Source organism: Taudactylus pleione, unplaced genomic scaffold, assembly GCF_031769625.1.
Source record: "Taudactylus pleione unplaced genomic scaffold, aTauple2 ptg000897l, whole genome shotgun sequence".
Lineage (NCBI taxonomy): Eukaryota > Metazoa > Chordata > Amphibia > Anura > Myobatrachidae > Taudactylus > Taudactylus pleione.
In genome coordinates, this window is record NW_028285298.1 from 2,951,089 (window position 1) to 2,969,200 (window position 18,112).

The following is an 18,112-nucleotide window of genomic DNA, read 5'->3' on the forward strand; positions in this document are numbered from 1 at the left end:
GGAAAGGGGAGGTGACAGAAGATGATCACAGAGGAGGCAGGGCCAGAGGGGAGGCAATCTGGGCAGCTTGAGGGGGCATTACATTTGGAAACAAAACTCAGATCCGTAACTTATTTAGAATATAGAGCAAACAAACAGCGATAAAGCTAACAGGCGGCAGTCATACTATGTTGCGCTCCATGAATTCCAGAGCCCCGGATGGCACCCTCTGTCCATTTTGTCGCATGGAGCTCGTGCTCCTCTGGAACCACCCTCACTACTCCTCTGCATGGGATATGAACGTACCAGCTAAAACCCAGCTGCCAGCAGTTAAGTGGTTAATAAACTTAATTACAGAAAATACATGATTACTGTGTGTTCCCTACATGGCAGATCATTATAATCACACCCTTCATACAGTCCCTGTTTCGGAACATGATTGGACAATCGAGTTTCCCATATATCTGTAATATGAAGTAATATAACTGAATAGACGGATGTAGTCTGTCATTTTACAGGAAGACAGTAGGATTTCAGGTCTATTGTTAATGTGGCAGCCAGATGTTACATTTGATTTCATCTGTAGTGGAGGCTTTGGGGTTAAGTAGTGTGCCATTAACTCTGGTTTTGCTGGTAGAAAGCTAAACGGAACCTATATGCTACCAAAAAATAATTTACAACAACATATTAATAAGTTACAGTTCTTGCCCCAACATTCTGTTTTACTATAAACATGTCCAATCCAATTTTGAATATAGTGTCTGGCAATACCGAGTCTTCAAAGTATATTCCAGTATCACTGCTCTTACTGTAAAGAACCCTCTTCAATGTTTCACATCATTTTTTTCCCCCCCAGACATAAAGGTTGGTCTTGTGTCTTCTGCAGAGCCCCAGTACAGAACAGACGGGCAGATAATTTCCTTCTATCTAAATATTTCCCAATTAAGTCACTTTATCAGGATTAAAAAATATGTAAAAAAAAAAATAAAATCATATCATGTAAAAAACAAGTCTTCGGCCCAGCCAGCTCTTTTCTGCAGTACGGTCACACGCACTTATAAGACCAATGAAGAATGTTTTCCAGATCACTGTTGGTATTACACAGGTGTCTCAGCTGTCTGGATCATCGGGGAAAGAGTTGCAGGATCAGTAATCTGCTCCTGGGTCTTGCGCTAAAAAATAAAATAAAAACAAATCAAATAAATATTTTTATCATGCAATAAAATGCAGTGCAAGACTGCAAGGGCCACAGACATACTCCCAATACAGAAACACTGGTAGTAATAAGGCAGGGGCAGATCCAGGAAGGGGGCGGGTGTGTGGTTTGGGCAATCATGGCAATCACTGCCCTCCCGTAATACTTCTCTCAATGCCCAGTACACGCCTTTGGGTTGGGGAGGGTCCAGGAAGGCTACTGCGGCTGAGCACTAGCGGTCTCTGCTCTCTCCCCTGGTGATGTGCCTGCTCTGTGCTGCTATATAGCGGCTAGCGGTCTCTGCTCTCTCCCCTGGTGATGTGCCTGCTCTGTGCTGCTATATAGCGGCTAGCGGTCTCTGCTCTCTCCCCTGGTGATGCGCCTGCTCTGCGCTGCTATATAGCGGCTAGCGATCTCTGCTCTCTCCCCTGGTGATGCGCCTGCTCTGCGCTGCTATATAGCGGCTAGCGGTCTCTGCTCTCTCCCCTGGTGATGTGCCTGCTCTGTGCTGCTATATAGCGGCTAGCGGTCTCTGCTCTCTCCCCTGGTGATGTGCCTGCTCTGTGCTGCTATATGGCGGCTAGCGGTCTCTGCTCTCTCCCCTGGTGATGTGCCTGCTCTGTGCTGCTATATAGCAGCTAGCGGTCTCTGCTCTCTCCCCTGGTGATGTGCCTGCTCTGTGCTGCTATATAGCAGCTAGCGGTCTCTGCTCTCTCCCCTGGTGATGTGCCTGCTCTGTGCTGCTATATAGCGGCTAGCGATCTCTGCTCTCTCCCCTGGTGATGTGCCTGCTCTGTGCTGCTGAGCACTAGCGATCTCTGCTCTCTCCCCTGGTGATGTGCCTGCTCTGTGCTGCTGAGCACTAGCGGTCTCTGCTCTCTCCCCTGGTGATGTGCCTGCTCTGTGCTGCTATATAGCGGCTAGCGGTCTCTGCTCTCTCCCCTGGTGATGTGCCTGCTCTGTGCTGCTATATAGCGGCTAGCGGTCTCTGCTCTCTCCCCTGGTGATGTGCCTGCTCTGTGCTGCTATATAGCGGCTAGCGGTCTCTGCTCTCTCCCCTGGTGATGTGCCTGCTCTGTGCTGCTATATAGCGGCTAGCGGTCTCTGCTCTCTCCCCTGGTGATGTGCCTGCTCTGTGCTGCTATATAGCGGCTAGCGGTCTCTGCTCTCTCCCTGCGTGATGCACCTGCTCTGTGCTGCTATATAGCGGCTAGCGGTAGTGGTCAGGAGAGAAGTGTTACGGGACCCGGGATTAGCCAGTGCAATAAAAATTCTCACATTTTTGTTTCACTCACCCCACAGTTACAGGCAGGCACTGGGTCTCATTTAGGAAGAATGGCAAAGAGCTTTTGCACCTGGATAATCCACCCAGCGCATGACCAGAAGCACAACCTCCCCCCTGCCCCATGAGAAGCCTCTACAATGCTATGTTTGGAGCATAGGAGCCAGCTGGGCGGGTGCGGTCTACGCTTCAGCACCACCTGTACCTGTGCTGCCGCTATCCCTGTCTATGCGGTGACGTTTTCCTGCCATATTGAGGGCTAACCACAGTTTATTTTGAAATAATGTCCAACAAGTGTGATCACTGCCCAGAACATGCAAAAACGTTGCAGATAAAGTCAGGAATACTCTGGGAATAAACTCATCCTCCAATTGTCCTATTAGTTGTGAATATAAATGGGTCTAAAATTAGGTGTATGGCCCTTTAAATATTCAAAAGTTATCCAGCATATGGTAATTTGTTAGCGGTGCCCTGAGGATAGTATTGAAACGCGTCACATGACCACCCTGTCAGCAGCACTCGCACCATGACCCACCCTGTCAGCAGCACTCGCACCATGGCCCACCCTGTCAGCAGCACTCGCACCATGACCCACCCTGTCAGCAGCACTCGCACCATGACCCACCCTGTCAGCAGCACTCGCACCATGACCCACCCTGTCAGCAGCACTCGCACTATGACCCACCCTGTCAGCAGCACTCGCACCATGACCCACCCTGTCAGCAGCACAGCACTATAAGGTCTTCTGTGGCATCTTTAAATGGAAATAATACCAGTGAATTTGCCAAGTCCAAAGGGCAGCCATCTACTGACCCCAATACTATCCTCATGGAACCGATAACAAGCTACTTTATGCTGGATCACTTTAGAATATTTCAACAGGGCCATGCACCTAATTTTAGGCCTATTTATATTATTAACAAACATGACAATTGGATGATAAGGAACCGATTTCCACAGTATTTCTGTCTTTATCTGACTGATTTAACTTTCGGGCCTATAAATGTATGTTGCTATCTACTGTTTATAGCTATTTTATTGTAACATTTATTAAAGAACAATAGGTATCTTGTATTTTACCCGCTTAAGGTGGGTGCACACCTGATAGAGCGAAATATCTGCAGACTGTGCAAAACATATGTTCTGCATACAGACTAACCGATTTGTCGTGACCGATGTCACAACTGGGCGGGCATTTACATGCGCCCGCCCAGTCGTGCTGTCAATCACCACCGGCCCGTGCAGCAAGTGTGCGGGCAGTCAGCTGGTCGCCCATACACAGAGCACGATGCCACAATATATCTGCGGATATATCTGAACAACATTGTTCACAGACATATCGCTGGTACACACTGGCCGATTGGCACCTGATATAGATCGGCCGTTCAATTGAACTAATGTTTACAGGCCTTGAGGACACTGATGCGCTGTATATTATTGTATTTCTATTATGGAGACTGACCATCTCCATTATTCAGCTGCCTGGATGAAACATCCAGATAACACCTGATTGCATCAAGATATAAAACCATAGACAAGTCCCCCTATGCCCTACAGATGGGACGTCCTGCATTTAGAGCTACACCAGTACATTCACAGTAACCCATCACTAATATTGTCATACATATTACTAACCCGTTTTCTGAGGAATATGAACATCAGGACCGAAACAGGGACCCAACCCAGGGTACAGCAAACAGCAGTAACAATTACACCCCATGTGCTTCTTTCTAAGAACAAATTAAAACAAAATTCAGTCCGACATTTGTCATGTTTAATACAGAAAGATATATCACTAGTACATTTTTTATATAATTAATATAGGCAAAATTACAACTAGATAAGATCATACAGAAATAAAATCTACAATATTTCATATATATATATATATATATATATATATATATATATCCATCCAAAAAACAGAGGGCCTGATTCAGCCGGCTCCGTCGTGCGCATGCGCGAGACCCGGATAGCGACGGGCACTCCGTCGCTCCGGGTCTCGCACCAAAGGGGGCGAGCTGTCGATGTTGAGTGACAGCTCGCCCCCTTTGGTGGGCGGGCCGGGGGGGGCGTGGCTGCCCCAAAAGAGGCGTTCCCATGAGAAAGCCTGTCGTTTGGGGGCGGCCCCACTGATGTCAGTGGAGAGATTCCGGCTCTGTTAGAGCCGAAATCTCTCTGGGGCTTGCAGCCACGAAACCCTACCACATGGTCTTGACCATCGCGACCATCATCATGGCCGCTCGCAATAGCTGTGGTTGGTCACCCACAGCTATGCAGGCGGCCAAGAGCCCGTTCTAAAAAAAAAAAAAGCCCGGTCCTGATTCAGAGCGAGCGGGTCTGAATCAGGGCCAGAGCGCGCTGCTTCAATTTTCATCAATGCAAAAAGTTGCATTTATTTCTACATCACCGCTATGCTGTTCACAAATGTGGAAAACATGGCATTGATTCTCATATCTTCAGTAACACCATTAACACTGTGAGCCGTATTCAATTAAGCTGCGAAAAGCCGTTCTCGGCAAAATGTTTTCGCTGATGAAGTCATTTTTGCCGATTCCACTTATCTCCGTATTCAATTTGTGTGACTTTTCGCCGATGCGAAAAGTCAATGCATCAGACCTGGCGAAAAAGTATCACCTATGAATAGGTGGCGAGTAAAACTGCAGAATTGGGGTTTTGGGGTACAAACGTCTGAAACCCTTGGACAGTCCCCCAAAGGTAATCTGTGTCAAAACATTTTTTTTTTAAAGTACCTTAAGGACACCCCAAAAAAGTACTTTCGTTTTGGGGGCAAAAACAAAAACCAAAGTTGGGCGGACAAACTCCTAAACTAGCAAATTTAACTCGGGGGGGGGGGGGGGGGGTCCCCAAGCATGGCCCTGGTGTATTTTTTATTGCAAGTAGTTGCGGCAGGTGAATTTTTTTAAAGGTTTTAAAAATTTGATATTAGCAACTTTAAAATATGCTTGCACCCATTTTCATGTACCCCAAATTTGATGGGACTACTCATTTTGACAACCCCCCCCCCCCCCTAAATGCTATTCTTCACCACCTTCTTAAAAACGCAAAACAGCACCTATTGAGACCATTTAAAGACCCCACATACCTTTAGCAGGGCTATTCGGGGGGTACCCACAGTTAACCCCCATGTCAGAGCATCCTTTGGGGGGTGTCAGGCTGATTTCCCCAAAAATGACAGTACTTTTGACAATTTCGTTTTCGCCGATTTGAATACGGGGATAAGCGGGGGTGCGCCCGATACTTTTTCGCACCCAAAACCTTCGATGTCAGTGAAAAGTCCGGCAACTGACTTTTCGCTCCAAATTGAATACGGCCTGTGTGGCTCACACATCCAGAAAACCTGGCACTGCTCAACATATCTTCAGCAGCAGCATATAAGCTTAAAACATGTGTTCAAAATAATTCATTCTGTCAGAAAAGGTGGCAATGCTCCATAAATCTTCGGCAACAACAGATGTAATCAGAACAGTCCTGTGACTACAGGTTTATTTATGGCAATCTTGTTGTCGACTTCAGTCCCTTTTTGGGCCGTCCAAAACCAGTGAAGCAGGCAGCCCTTAGTCCTTCATATCAGACCTCTCGCTGATCATGTCCTGGTCACCACCATAAACAATTCATATGCTACAGCATGATGTAGTAAAAAGTGTGTGCAAGAAATCAACACTCCCCCTATAAGCCTAAACAATCAATATATAGCCTACGTCCATGTGTGTGCAATCATTCCCAGCTGAGACAAGACCAGTGTGCCTTCCAGCACACACTGCAAGTCAAACTATGGGCCATATTCAATTAGACACGAAAAGCCTTTATCCGCGAAAAAGTTTCGCCGATGATGGTTTTTCGCGTGGTTTGAACTTAACGCCGTATTAAATTCCAGACGGTTTTCGCCTACGCGGAAAGTCAATGCAATGTAATAGGCGAAAAAGATTTGCCTAAGAATAGCAGGTGCAAAGAAGTGCAACATCTTTATTTTGGGGTGCAAACATGGAAAAAACACTCAGTTGTCCCTTGGGGGGCTGTCCCAAGGGTTCTGTGTTGAAATATCCTAAGAACACCCTAAAAAAGTACTTTCACTTTGGGGGCGAAAATTGCAAAGTGGGGTTACAAGCATAAAAAGTAGCAAAATAGACTTCTTGGGGGTCTGCAAGGATGGGTCAGGTGTTTTTGGGATTGCAGGTGCATGCAGCAGGTGCGTTTTTCACGTTTTTTTAAAACTTCACTTTAGAGACTTTAAAATATGCTAGCACCCATTTTCATGTACCCCAATTTGACAGGTCTACTTATTTTCACCCAAAAAATACTGCTTAATGCCATTCTTCACCACTTTTACAAGGACGCTAATAACAAGGATTTTAAACAAGTACAGTACCCCAAATAGTTTTCTTAGGGCTATTGGAAAACATCTACATTGATCTCCAATGTTAGTGCATATTTTTTTTGGGGGGTGGGGTTCAGGCTCATTTCCCCAATTCTGACAGTACTTCTCGCCTGTTCCGAATTTGCCGCTTGCCGTTCTCACATGGTTTGGAATTGAAAACAGCGAATAGCGGGGGCGCACACGAAAAGTGTTCGCATCCAAAACACACGGTGTCATCAAAAAGTCAGACAGGCGGAACTTTATCGCGGATGCAAAACTTATTGAATACGGCCCTATTTCTCTCAGCTAACTACAGTACAGAATGAATCTTGCGTCACAATTGCTACAATAGTGTAAATAATCCTAACCAACTTCAAAAGCAAATATAAACTACCTGAAAAAATAAAAAAAATTACCAGCACTTGAAAAAATAATAAAAATAGCAAAAATAAATATAATTATTAATAAATATTTGTAAAAGTAGCACTTTGTACCTTCTTGCTTACATCTACTAGTTATCTGCTTACTACCCTGCCTCCATACTGTTTTACTGACATTGTCATTGCCGTTGTTACAGATGTGCCATCTTGGCCGCATCAGTGGCAAACGTGCCCGTGAGTCGTGGCATGCAAATTGCTGCACACCCGCATGGCACAGTATGCCATGTTGCGGCATGGATCGTACCATACGATCCGCGGGTGCGAACACCATGCACGCACCCGCTAGTGGGGACTTATTCGCGCCATGCATACCGTGGTGTGCTGCAGCACCATCCAGGATGGAAAAGGACACGTCTGTAAATCTCATTGACAATGTTTTTACCTCCTAAAGTTTAGGAGTAGCCAACCTCGGTCCTCGAGAGCTACTAACAGGTCACGTTTTCCAGACCACCTAAGCTGGTGCACAGGTGCATTAGTTACTCACTAACACATTTGAAAATATCCACAGGTGCAGCTCATTATTTCAATTGTGATTCTGTGAGGAGACCTGGAAAACAAGCACTGTTGGTAGCTCTCTAGGACCAGGGTTAGCTACCCCTGTCCTAAACTATCTCCTGCTATTTCACTCTCTCTAAACTTGGGGAATACAAGCAGCAAGGTTGGTTACCTTCAGTCTATGATACCTTTAACAATTAAAATGGATTTAATAATTCCATTTGCTGGGCTGAACGTTCTAATGTCCTGTCACTCCTCTCTATTGGTTGGCCATAGCTTCTGGTGATTGGCAGCACCCTTTTTGTGGGCCCTCATTGTGGCATTCTCCTGGTGGGCCCTTCATTACCCAGTCCGACACTGGCCATAAGTATACCTGTATTCACAGGACTGTTACAACAAGATTGCCATAAGTCACAGGTTCTCAAACTCTGTCCACAGGACCCCAAACAGTGCATGTTTTCCATGTCTCCTCACAGAATCACAAGTGAAATAATTACTTCTACCTGTGGATCTTTTAAAATGTGTCAATGCGTAATGAGTGCACCTGAGCACCTGCTGGGTGACCTGGAAAACGTGACCTGTGTAAGGTCCTGAGGACTGAGTTTGAGAACCACTGACATAAGGATACCTGTATTCACAGGGCTGTTAATTACATCTGCTGTTGCCAATGATTTATGGAGCATTACCACGTTTTCTGAAATAATTAATTATTGTGAACATGTTTTTAAACTTATATTTTGCTGCTGAAGATACATTGAGCAGTGCCAGGTTTTCTGGATGTGTGAGCAACATAGTGTTAATGGTGTTACTAAGATATGAGAATCAATGCCATGTTTTCCACATTAGTGAACAGCATAGGGCCGTATTCAATTAGCCGCGAAAAGCCGAGATCTGTGAAAAAGTATCACTGATTGCATCTGTTCACGTGGTGAAAACTTATCTCCGTATTCAGTTCCAGCCGCTTTTCGCGTACGCTGAAAGTCAATGCAATGTAATAGGCGAAAAAGATTCACCTCTGAAAAGCAGGAGAAAGTGCAACATTTTTATTTTGGGGTGCAAATGTGGGGAAATCACTCAGAACCCTTGGAACAGCCCCCAAAGGACAACTGCGTAAAAAAAAAATCCAGAAAAAAACTCAACACCCCAAAAAAGTACTTTCATTTTGGGGGCAAAAAAGCACAAAGTGAGGGGGACAACTTCAAAAACTATCGAAATAAGGTTCTGGGGTGCTCTAAAAAGGGGCCAAGTGTTTTTGGGATTGCAGGTGCTTTTGTGACGGAGGATTTTCACTTTTATTAAAACTTCACTTTAGAGACATTAAAATATGCTTGCACCCATTTTCAGGTACCCCAAATTTGACAGGACTACTTATTCTCACCAAAAAATACTGCTTAATGCCATTCTTCACCACTTGTGCAAAGACGCTAATTAGAAGCTATTGAACCAACTTAAGTACCCCAAACAGTTTTATTAGGGCTAATCGGGCACTACTGCATTGATCCCCAATGTTTCTGCATCTATTTGGGGGGTTCAGGCTGTTTTCGCCAATTCGGATACCACTTTCCGCCCACTTCGCGGGTCGCCGTTTTCACGCCTTTTTGAATTGAAAACGGCGAATAGCGGGGACACGCACGATAAGTTTCCCGCATCCAGAACATGCGATGTGGGCGAAAAGTCCGGCAGACGGAATTTTATCGCAGACGCGAAACTAATTGAATACCGCCCATAGTGTTAATTACTGAGTGGAGATGAAGAAATGAATGGAACTTTTTGCATTGATGCAAATTGAAGCAACGCCCTCTGTTCTTTTGGACATATTTATGGCGATAACAATATGGCACTAGAAGTTGTACCTTCAGCGCTGACAAATGGAATAGTTGTGCATTTATTTGAAACATATCTATCTACACACACACACACACACTATTTAGTCTACCTGCTAGGCTGTTTTAGAGTGGTGCCACGACCTGCAAGTGGCAAAATGCGCCCTGCCCTTATAGCGGCACCCCACTAAAGCAGCCTGCCCTGTACCATCCGCACCTGAGGGGCCGCAATTAGCCCGCCCAGTTGTGATGTCAGTGTCAGCAACTCTTACAGCAGTGTACGGGACAGGCATGCGGTGGGTCGTCTGTACACACAGGCAGATGCACAGATATAAATTTCAGATAAATCGGCATCGGCTGTGCTGCATGGCCAACCTGATATGTCTGAACGATGTCGTTTAGACATATCAGGTGTACATACCTACCGATGCACTCGCAATATATCGTTCGTCAATTGAATGAACAATATATCGACAGATGTATACCCAGCTTAAGTTTTTACTACTTCCGGATGAAAAAAGTCACAATAACTTATTGGAAAAAATGTTGACCTACAGAAATATGAATGCAAAACAGTTACAATAATATCACAGAAATAATAACATATTATATATTATTTTGGGTACTTTGCCACTTGGGGGGGTATTAATGAAGTGCGGGATGCCGGCGCTTACATTACCGGCGCCAGAAACCCGACGCCTGCCATAATCCCGGCACCGGCATCCCGACCACCGGGATAATGAAGGCAAGTAGCGGGGTTGGGGGGAGAGTTAGGTTTAGGGTGCATGGAGGTGGAACTTAGGGTCAGGCACCAGAGAGGGAAGGTTAGGGTAAGAAGATGGTGAGGGTTAGTATACAGACCAACATGTGTCAGTATGCTAACCCTGTCGGAATGCCGGCGTCGGGATTCTCACCGCTGGGATCCCAAGTGCCGGCATCCCGTACCCACCCCCTGTAAATGAACTAAGATCACTTAAACAGTTTTCAAACCATGTTATTTGTCCTGACCAAGCACCACCCTCCCTACTGTGACATCACAGGAAGAGCTGCAATGGTATGCTAATATGCTCTACCACAGTCTTATTGCCCTTCAGTTCTAGTAATGGACTCTACAAATATAGTATAACCCTCATCTGGAGCACAGCAGAAAGGGTTGGGGAGAATCCAGACTGTGGAAGCCCGATCACAGAGGATCTCCTATTCCTGCCCGAAATAACCATAAACCTCCCTTAGTAATGCCTAACCCTAACCTCCCTGGGGGGTGCCTAAAACTAACCTCCCCCCCAGTGATGCATAACCCTAACCCCCCTTCTCGTATCCTAAACCTAACCCTTCTGGGGGGCGCCTAACCTTAAACTTTATACTAGCCTGTATACATGTATATTTATGTGCTTTTATATTTAACATTTATATATATATTTTAAATATAAAAGCACATAAATATACATGTATGCTGGCTAGTATAAAGCCTGTATACACATGTCAATCAATTTCGTGGGGGTTTAAAAGCCTCTAGAGTGACTTACCTGCTGCCGATCACCGGGAAGCTGGAACGGAGACTGGGCGTGGCTTGCAAGAAGCTGCAGGGACTTATGGGAAAATGTCCCTCGGTCCCTGCAGTTTTCGGGGAATATAAGTATTTTCTGCATGTAACGCCATTCTGAGGTGGCGTTATATAAAGGAAATATTTATCGAGCGATTTAACACATTTTGCTTTGCTGAATAGCAAAAAGTGTTAAAGCACTGTAGAGATCAATAGCTGATCCCTACAGTGCGGTACTCAGCGAGATGGGAATCAATGGATAAAATAATTGCGTTATCTTCCCCATTATCCCATTGCTGAATAGGGGATTTACATAAAAAGTACGAAAATCATAGTTTCCGTATTTTTTATGTAAAAAAATCATTGCTAAATAGACCCCACAGTCAGCATCCAATATTCTACTATTGCACATGTTTTTGTGGAGCAACATTGCCATTTATATAAGAAGATTGTGTCATCAAAGTTCTCCACACAAGCTGATTACAGTGAACCATATTGGAAAACCACTGGCGCAAGGAATTCTTGTTATATTGTTTTTTGCACATGTACCATACAAATTAGGGTGACTTGTTTTTTAGTGACCAGGAATTGTCCTTTTAAACACCTGAGGACTGCCAGAGTTTACATCCCATCTGCTGCAGTGCTGACATCCCAGGATTTCATTTATATGGCTGATTTTTATCTATGTTTGTGAGTGTAAACCTGTTCTATTAAACGCTTGTTATATGTCAAAGGTGTTCTACACTATGGGCCTGATTCAGACCCACTCGCAAGCGGCTGTCCGCTCGCAAGTGGGTCGATGTTGTGCTCTGCGCATGCGCACGACGGAGGGAGCTCCGTCGTGCGCATGCGCCAGACACGACGAGCGAAGGACTTTCCTTCGCTCGTTGTGTCTGATCAAAGGGGGCGTGCTGTCGATGTTGATTGACAGCACGCCCCCTTTGGTGGGCGTGCCTCCCTGACGGGGGCGTTCCCACGGGAACGCCTCCCGTCAGAAGCTGGCCCACTGGTGATGTCAGTGGGAGCGATTTTGGCTCTGATAGAGCCAAAATCACTCCGGGGCTTGCGGTTGAAAACCTCAACCGCAGGCTCCGGCTCGCAGTTTCGATGGTCGCGATGGTCACGACCATCGCGGCCATCAAACTGCACGCTCGTATAGGCTGTGGGTGGTGACCCACAGCTATACGAGTGTCCAGGAGGACGCTCCATTTTTATGGAGGGCGGCCCTCATTCAGAGCGTGCGCTCTGCTCAGAGCGTACGGCTCTGAATGAGGGCCTATGTTCTGTTTTCTTCTTATTGCCCACCTGCACTTGTATATTTGATTATATGCAGTGTTATGGGAGATAGGTTTTGAAGATATCTATCATTAAAAGGAGAAGCAAACCCTGTGACCATTTATCCTAGACATCTGTACAGGATTAATCAGTCTGGGTGATTATTTTTTCAATTTTATTGTACGTGGTATTTAGAGAGCGCCTTACCATTTGGTGTAATCCTTTTTTTTCTTACCCGTTTACACGAATAGTGGCTGCACTCTTTATTTTATTGCGCATTCTTGTCTACATTCTATTGCACTGTTTCAACATTTCTATGCTGCCAGTTTCAGTTGCGCCTTGGTAAAGTTGTCTATTCTTTTTATATTAGGACAGTGTAAACACCCTGCATTGCTGGCTGTGCTGCTAGCCTATCGCGATCTCAGGATGGCAATAGCAGATGAGGAAAACAGAAAAAAATGTTTTATTAGACAAAGCATTTTATCTGCATTAAATTACATTAAGGATTTTTTTTTTTTTTTCTTCTTTAAACGAATCTGCATCTGGAGACCCAACTTCCCCAGCAATTTTGGGGCGGTTTGATAAACTCCTTAAACGTGATTATATATTCCAGGGGTCAGCAACCTGTGGCTCTGTTTCGATGTTCCAGCCAGTAATGCTGCCGGATGCCACAGGTGACGGCAGTAACGGATTTCTGCGATCCATTCCGCCATTAACTACCGCACTCTGAGAATGTGCCCGCCCCTTCTCTTCCAACAGTTGTCTCATCTGTGGGACGGCGGGCATTAGCATGCAGTTCTGAAAGGACTGGGAGCAAAAGCGGCAGGTTTAAGTCTGTCTATCCATATTCTTTTGGTGGGTATAACTTTATTTAATAGTGAGGTAATGGTATGGCCTGTTAATTTAAGGTCAGATGAATGGGACTTGTATTTCTGTGTGCTTTGGGTGCAATTATCTGATGAAAGGATATCATTGGGCAGGAAGAGAGTACTTAAGTGGTTAATAAATGAGAATACTAAGTATTGAATTGGCAGCGTATGGACAGCAGGACGCCACAGGAGCTTCTGGGTCATAGACCCAAAGGCCCATCCATCGCAAAGGGCCGCTTTTACTGAGTGGTCTTTGGCGGTGTTTGCCATGCATACCGGCGTTACTCACGCCGGCATGCATGCGAAGGGTCGTGGGATACATCTCATCCCAAATGCGGTGCTTCATGCATCCCACACCATGTACCAGAGGTTCCCAAATGCGGTCCTCAAGGCACCCCAATAGTTCAGGTTTTAGAGATATCCATGGTTGAGCACAGGTGGTCAAATTGACTGAGGCACTAATGGTCAAACATTGATATCCTTAAAACCTGGACTGTTAGGGTCGCTTGAGGACCAAGTTTGGGAAGCTCTGCCCCATACTATTGACTTCTCTGGCACCCTAAATTGTTTATCTGCTGAGCAGAGTGACCAACTACTCACAGAGACATACAGACATCTATTTATAGATATGCACACTGAAACAAATACCTTGTTAAATGTATCACTCCACACACCAAATATACACACTAAGGTGCCCATTTATCATTGTATAATTGCGGCTTAATCCCCAAAACACCCCTTTTCGGGGGTTAACCACAAATATTAAGTTTCCCATAGATGTATGAAGGAGGGACCGCAGTTGATATCTCCGATACCTGCTGGTTTCTATGGGGGATGTGATGCTGTAAAATGTAACAACTTGGCCCCCTCAGCTAACCCTATGGGCTACACAGAGCATAATTAGCCAGGAGAGGCTTCCCCCGGGACCCTCCCTGGCAATGGCGCATATGCAGTCAGCTGGACAGCCGGGGTGGCTGCGCTCTGGGCACATCTGTTCGGAGCCCCAGTCCCTGCCGGATGATACATTCCACCGGTATGGTCACATCTTGCAAAGTGATCAGGGCGGTAATGTCATGCGATCATTAATAAATGGGGCCCTAACTATATGTATATATACACATATAGGGTGGTATTCAATTGTTTCGCCACTTGTACGGGCCCGCCAGGAGCTATTCAATTGTTCCTCCTGTCGGGTGTGATCAGCTGCTGGCGCACCATTTCAGCTCGCAGCTCCAGGAGGGTGAGAGCTGAAATGGGCGAAAAGTGACATGTTTCGGTGGCCAAACGTCACTTTTCGCGATCGCGTCCAGCACTTTGGTCGCGAAAAACAGAAACAATTGAATAGCGCCCCATGATCTCCCATCACTTTAGACGGGAGATCAGGCGCTATAACAACTGAATACTGCCCATACTGTTTACACACAAGTTATAGGTCTATCCATTATACACACGTTACCTGCCTCTCCATTATACACACACACACACACACGTTACCTGCCTCTCTAATATACAAACGTTACCTGTCTCTCTATAATACACACGTTACCTGTCTCTCCATTATACACACACACACACACACACGTTACCTGCCTCTCCATTATACACACACACACGTTACCTGCCTCTCCATTATACACACACACGTTACCTGCCTCTCCATTATACACACATTACCTGCCTCTCCATTATACACACACACACGTTACCTGCCTCTCCATTATACACACACACACGTTACCTGCCTCTCCATTATACACACACACACGTTACCTGCCTCTCCATTATACACACACACACATTACCTGCCTCTCCATTATACACACACACATTACCTGCCTCTCCATTATACACACACACACATTACCTGCCTCTCCATTATACACACACACACACACACACACATTACCTGCCTCTCCATTATACACACACATTACCTGCCTCTCCATTATACACACACACACATTACCTGCCTCTCCATTATACACACACATTACCTGCCTCTCCATTATACACACACATTACCTGCCTCTCCATTATACACACACATTACCTGCCTCTCCATTATACACACACATTACCTGCCTCTCCATTATACACACACACACACACACGTTACCTACCTCTCCATTATACACACACACACACACACGTTACCTGCCTCTCCATTATGCACACACACACATTACCTGCCTCTCCATTAAACACACACATTATCTGCCTCTCCATTATACACACACACATACACATTACCTACCTCTCCATTATACACACACACACACATTACCTGCCTCTCCATTATACACACACACACACATTACCTGCCTCTCCATTATACACAAACGTTACCTGCCTCTCCATTATACACAAACGTTACTTGCCTATCCATTATACACAAACGTTACCTGCCTCTCCATTATACACACACATTACCTGCCTCTCCATTATATACACACACACACACACACACGTTACCTGCCTCTCCATTATACACACACATTACTTGCCTCTCCATTATACACACACACACATTACCTGCCTCTCCATTATACACACACACACACACACATTACCTGCCTCTCCATTATACACAAACGTTACCTGTCTCTCCATTATACACACACACACGTTACCTGCCTCTCCATTACACACACACACACACACATTACCTGCCTCTCCATTATACACACACACACACATTACCTGCCTCTCCATTATACACACACACACACATTACCTGCCTCTCCATTATACACACACACACACGTTACCTGCCTCTCCATTATATATACACACACACACACACGTTACCTGCCTCTCCATTATATATACACACACACACACACACGTTACCTGCCTCTCCATTATATATACACACACACACACACACACACGTTACCTGCCTCTCCATTATATATACACACACACACACACACACGTTACCTGCCTCTGCATTATACACACACACACGTTACCTGCCTCTCCATTATATATATACACACACACACACACACACACACACGTTACCTGCCTCTGCATTATACATACACACACGTTACCTGCCTCTCCATTATACACACAGTGGCGTCACAAGGGGGGTGCGGCCCGCACCTGGGTGTCACCCGCCGAGGGGTGACACCAAGGAGCAGGCTCCCCCTCAGTGACAGCAGCCGGGTGCTGCATTTAGTATTAAGTGCAGCACTCGGTTCCGGTCAGTGAGGGAGCCAGCACCGCACATGCCCGCGCCTCCTGCATCCCCCACCGGCACCACGCCATTCATTGATTTTGGTTACCACGGCCACGGGCCGGGCCGCGGGACCACGCCCCTCGCTCAGTGTCACGCCCCTTCCTTGAAGACCAGGGCCGTGATGTCACGCCCCTCGCCTATTGTCACGCCCCCTTTTGTCAGGTGCCGCGCGCATAGCGTCTCTCCCCGCACCGGGTGTCACCGCGGGGAGAGACGCCACTGTATACACACACACGTTACCTGCCTCTGCATTATACACACACACACACACATTACCTGCCTCTCCATTATACACACACACACACACACACACACACACACATTACCTGCCTCTCCATTATACACACACACATTACCTGCCTCTCCATTATACACACACACACACACACACACACACACACATTACCTGCCTCTCCATTATACACACACACACACACACACACACACATTACCTGCCTCTCCATTATACACACACACACACACATTACCTGCCTCTCCATTATACACACACACGTTACCTGCCTCTCCATTATACGCACGTTACTTACCTCTCCTTTATACACACAAATACAAACCAGATTACATAAGCATTTTCATGGTTACAGAATATTGGACCCAGTTTATAATCACCCCACAGTTGGTGTCTCTTACCTTCCATGCACTTATAGGCGAAATGCACAGACATCCTCTGTCCTGATCCACTAGTCCGCGTCACGTTACAGTCTACAAGGGGTGTCCCAGAGCGTGACATCACACAGTTACCGGTTACATCAGCAGTCTCTTTATACTGATCTATGATGACACCATCTAACAGCTCACAGTGAAAACTTCTGCAAAGTATCCTGCTGCGTCCAGCGGCCGCCGGGTCTCCCAGGCATATTGCTGTAGGCACACATTGCTGGGCTGCCGCCTCCTGCAGGACCTGGGCACCTGCCGAACATACAGAGGTCAGGTTACTCTTCTTCTATAACAGCTGAACTAGTATTAGCTATCATTGCATGGCTATAGTACTACAAGTCCCAGCATGTCCGGTGAGCCCCAGACTCGCTGCCTGCCCTGGGTGGGCATACAAGCCACAACCTGCTACTATGACACCCCCCTGTCCCACTAATGGTAATCAGTCCCCAGCTAGGGTCTATCAGCGCCTCACCTGGTGGGGTGGCATTACCCGCTGCACGTAGTGCCCAGATACAGAGCAGCAGAGCGGACAGCGCATGCACCTCCATCACTAGGGGATCCTGGGACCTGATTCCTCAGTCCTGACCGTCCGTCCGTGTCTGTCACTGAGTCTACACCGGACCGAAGACACTCCCGAGTCCCACCCGAGCAGCCAGGAGAGCCGGCATCTTCCTCCTATCGCTGCGTTCGCTCATGTCTCCAGAGACCAATCAGGTGCAGGGGGCGGGTAACTGCCATCATAACTTTCCGGAGGGAAGAAGACCAATCAGGTGCAGGGGGCGGGTAACTGCCATCATAACTTTCCGGAGGGAAGAATCTTTGGGCAGGAGTCAGGACTCGAGAGTATTAATAAAACCATGGTAAGGACACACTTGGCACGAGACTGAGGTTAGCTTATTCACTTTTTATTC

The 18,112-nt window shown here is 46.3% G+C and overlaps 2 protein-coding genes across 2 annotated transcripts in view; one reads left to right on the forward strand and one right to left on the reverse strand.

Moving 5' to 3' along the window:
• The window catches only part of LOC148474082 (uncharacterized), a 73,100-nt gene that overhangs the window by 35,948 nt on the left and 19,040 nt on the right, over positions 1–18,112 (forward strand). The gene's annotated exons all lie outside the window — the stretch shown is intronic.
• Positions 116–17,890, reverse strand: LOC148474083 (uncharacterized). The gene is made up of 4 exons (XM_088459149.1): positions 17,674–17,890; positions 17,175–17,453; positions 4,092–4,186; positions 116–1,151 (listed from the first exon to the last, which is right to left on the reverse strand). The coding sequence occupies exons 1-4, from the start codon at positions 17,747–17,749 to the stop codon at positions 1,077–1,079; spliced, it is 525 nt and encodes a 174-aa protein (XP_088315275.1). The 5' UTR covers positions 17,750–17,890; the 3' UTR covers positions 116–1,076.

Coding starts and splice junctions, on each gene's coding strand:
- LOC148474083 (XM_088459149.1), bottom strand. CDS start 17,749: ATGGAGGTGCATGCGCTGTCCGCTCTGCTGCTCTGTATCTGGGCACTA. Junction 17,454..17,673: donor GGGTAATGCCACCCCACCAG/GTGAGGCGCTGA, acceptor TATGTTCGGCAG/GTGCCCAGGTCCTGCAGGAG. Junction 4,187..17,174: donor CGCCTATAAGTGCATGGAAG/GTAAGAGACACC, acceptor ATTTGTTCTTAG/AAAGAAGCACATGGGGTGTA.